The sequence below is a fragment of the Gossypium hirsutum genome, chromosome A06, assembly GCF_007990345.1.
Source record: "Gossypium hirsutum isolate 1008001.06 chromosome A06, Gossypium_hirsutum_v2.1, whole genome shotgun sequence".
NCBI classification, from domain to species: Eukaryota; Viridiplantae; Streptophyta; class Magnoliopsida; order Malvales; family Malvaceae; genus Gossypium; species Gossypium hirsutum.
In genome coordinates, this window is record NC_053429.1 from 123,003,115 (window position 1) to 123,006,736 (window position 3,622).

The 3,622-nt window shown below is 36.1% G+C and overlaps 1 protein-coding gene across 1 annotated transcript; it reads left to right on the forward strand.

The window, feature by feature from the left end:
• Positions 1–853: 853 nt before the first annotated feature.
• Positions 854–3,357, forward strand: LOC121230768 (dnaJ protein homolog). Its single transcript, XM_041116149.1, has 7 exons — positions 854–1,056; positions 1,148–1,335; positions 1,611–1,776; positions 1,870–2,011; positions 2,113–2,389; positions 2,494–2,692; positions 2,870–3,357. The coding sequence occupies exons 2-7, from the start codon at positions 1,186–1,188 to the stop codon at positions 3,190–3,192; spliced, it is 1,257 nt and encodes a 418-aa protein (XP_040972083.1). The 5' UTR covers positions 854–1,056; positions 1,148–1,185; the 3' UTR covers positions 3,193–3,357.
• The last annotated feature ends 265 nt before the right edge of the window (positions 3,358–3,622 follow it).

Here is a 3,622-nt window from a genome sequence, read left to right on the forward strand (position 1 = left end):
CTCACCAAGAATAGCGGCTCTTTGCCCTAGTCTAGGGTGAATTGCCATCAACACAACTGTCTATTCCTCTTTGTTGACTCTACCTGTCAACAAGACGAAACTGACACATTAGGCAAACGTCAAAAGTTATTTTTTTAGAATTATGATCAAACTGCCATAATATGTAAATTATAAGGACTGATTTTGTTATTATGTCAATTAAAAAAGGGTCACCATCATCTTTCTATTAGAGTTAATGGTTGTGTGACAAAAAAAATCTAAAACGTAGGTGACTATTCTGTAAACTTCTATAATTAAATGATTAAAAAAAGAAACTTACTGATAATTAAATAACCACGAGTGCAATTTATCCAAAGGTATTGTTTGGTACTTTCCCACTTTATGATCCCAATGGAATGTGATCCCTTGAAATATGATTGCTGGGAATGTGATTGCCAAGAAAATTATTTTACAACATTTGGTATACATTAAAATGTATTAATTAAAATCCCACGAAAGTCACATTATTACGTTTGATTTACTAAATACTTTATTAAAAATGTAATGATAATTTATGAATCTAGCATTATTAAATAAAAGATAATATTTATATATTTAGTTTTTATAACAAACTTTATTCTTAACAAATATTTAGATTAAATATTTAATAATAAAATTTAATTACTAAGAAAAAAGAAAAAAAAATTAAGAAAAATGAGTTAAAAGAAAAGAAAAGCTGGTCCTTGAATTCATTACGAAGAAACTCCCACCCACTCACAGCTTGTTTAACATTCAAGTATTCAACAGTGACAATAGACTAAATCAACGGCTCAGATTGGCCCTCTTTTGGTTTCGACATCTGTGGACAATTCTAGATCCTTCCGTGATATCACTTTTCCAATTTTTATGAATTTAAAACACCCTTCTCCTTCTCATCATCAACCTCTCCTAACATTTCAACTTCAGATCTGGACCGTCCATTTTCACCCCATATAACTCGATCTCTGGCCACCCATTACCCCCTCTCTCTTTCTGCCTCACTCGCCGTCTCGCCTCTCGCTTATTGGTTCAAGATCTGTTAGTTTTCTTCTTTAAATCTCTGATCTTCTTTCTTATGATCTGAAATTTTTTTTTTGGGTTTTATTGAATTTTCATTCTGGCTTTTTAGGGTTTTGATCTGATCAGATCGGATAAAAATATCAAAACATGTTTGGGAGAGCACCGAAGAAAAGCGATAATACCAAATACTATGAGATTTTGGGAGTATCGAAAAACGCTTCTCAAGATGATCTAAAGAAAGCTTATAGAAAAGCCGCTATTAAGAATCATCCCGATAAAGGCGGCGATCCTGAAAAGGTTAGTTTTTTCGGTTAATTATGTGTTTGACTGAACTGGGCGTTCTTTGATTGGGGCAATTATTGACTGATTTGTTGTTTTAGTATATGATTTTGATTTTTATGCTGTTTCAAATTCCTTCTAATTAATTTGGTTGAAGGGGATGGTGAAATTGAAGTCCTATTACTTCCTGGATGGTTAAAAATATTGGGGTTTAGGATTTGTTGGATTATGTGTTTGTTCAATTGTCTGGAAAATTAGCTTGTTACAATTATGCATTGTGTGTTGGAATTCAGTTTAAAGAGTTGGCTCAAGCTTATGAGGTGCTGAGTGACCCGGAGAAGCGTGAGATTTATGATCAGTATGGTGAGGACGCCCTTAAAGAAGGGATGGGCAGCGGTGGCGGTGGCCATGACCCTTTCGATATCTTCCAGTCATTCTTTGGTGGCAATCCTTTTGGTGGTGAGATTTTGAATTAAAACTTGTTTACAGTTTTGGAGATTAAAATGTATTCCTTTTAATCTGTCAGAACCTAAAACTCGGTTATGAATGCAGCTGGTGGAAGCAGCCGAGGCAGAAGACAAAGAAAGGGGGAGGATGTAATCCATCCCCTCAAGGTATCATTGGAAGATCTCTACAATGGAACATCGAAAAAGCTTTCTCTTTCACGAAACGTAATATGCTCCAAGTGCAAGGGGTTAGTGTTTGAATTGAGTAATGTATGGTATTTATAGATTAGACTCTGCTTCGATCTTTGGTCTTTGTTAAGGGAAATTGTTTTACATGAAATTTTTGCAGCAAAGGGTCTAAATCAGGTGCATCAATGAAATGTACCGGTTGTCAAGGTTCAGGAATGAAAGTCTCCATTCGGCACCTCGGTCCTTCCATGATCCAACAAATGCAGCATCCTTGCAATGAGTGCAAGGGTACTGGTGAAACCATCAACGATAAGGATCGTTGCCCACAATGCAAAGGTGATAAGGTTGTGCAAGAGAAGAAAGTCTTGGAGGTTATTGTTGAGAAGGGTATGCAGAATGGACAAAGGATTACTTTCCCAGGAGAAGCTGATGAAGCGGTAAAGATTTGATAATCTCTTAAAATAAGACTGCAATTTTGTAACAAATCCACAACTTATCTTGTTGCTAACTTGGTTGATTATGAAACTTTGCTCTTTTGCAGCCCGATACGGTTACTGGGGACATTGTATTCGTCCTGCAACAGAAAGATCATCCTAAATTTAAACGAAAGGGTGATGACTTATTTGTAGAGCATACATTGGCACTTACTGAGGCCCTTTGTGGCTTTCAGTTCATACTGACTCACTTAGATGGCAGACAACTTCTCATTAAAACCCAACCTGGGGAAGTCGTTAAGCCTGGTGAGGATTTTTCTGCGAACCCTTCTATGATAAATGTCTTTACTTGCAGCTTTAATGGTTGTCAGTAGTTGTCGACGAACTCTCTTTTCATTTATAGGTTGCTGTTTGACCTTTTGATAGCTTGTAGTCGATATTTATCTTTATGTATGATTGACGATTTCTCTTTGTTTAACATAGATCAATTCAAAGCAATAAACGATGAAGGAATGCCGATTTATCAGAGGCCATTTATGAGAGGTAAACTGTACATTCAGTTCACTGTTGACTTCCCTGACTCGTTGACCCCGGACCAGTGCAAGGCACTAGAGGCTGTGCTTCCTCCCAAGGCATCGGTTCAGCTGACTGACATGGAGCTGGATGAGTGCGAGGAAACAACCCTGCATGATGTTAACATTGAGGAAGTGATGCGTAGGAAACAGACTCAAGCTCAACAAGAAGCTTATGATGAAGATGAGGACATGCATGGTGGTGCGCAGAGAGTACAATGCGCTCAGCAATGATAAAAAAAAGCCGAATGTCCGAGACACAGACGGTGGTTTTTGGCGATGGAATGTACTGTGGTTAAAAAAAAAAAGAAAGAACATTTGAGAGTAAGATTCTCAAAACATTGTTGTGTTTTGGTAGTCCTTTATTTTTTGTTTTTAATAGTGCAAGTATTTTAGTAATTGAAATGGTGTTATATGCTTTGAAACCTGATGCTTTCTAAGTATGCAAAGATTTATGCACAACTTTTTATTGTTCTTTGTTCATTTAGGATTCTTCTCCCAATACCGTATTGGGTTTGGTTTAGTTTTTGGACAAAAATTGAGAAAAACCTTATGAAATAAAAGATCCAAATAATGGAGTTTTAGTAAATTTGGGTTTTGTAGGGAAAAAAAAAACAAATATCATTTTGTTTCGGGTTTAAAAAGATATAATTTTTATTTTTTT

Coding starts and splice junctions, on each gene's coding strand:
- LOC121230768 (XM_041116149.1), top strand. CDS start 1,186: ATGTTTGGGAGAGCACCGAAGAAAAGCGATAATACCAAATACTATGAG. Junction 1,336..1,610: donor AAGGCGGCGATCCTGAAAAG/GTTAGTTTTTTC, acceptor GTTGGAATTCAG/TTTAAAGAGTTGGCTCAAGC. Junction 1,777..1,869: donor TGGTGGCAATCCTTTTGGTG/GTGAGATTTTGA, acceptor TTATGAATGCAG/CTGGTGGAAGCAGCCGAGGC.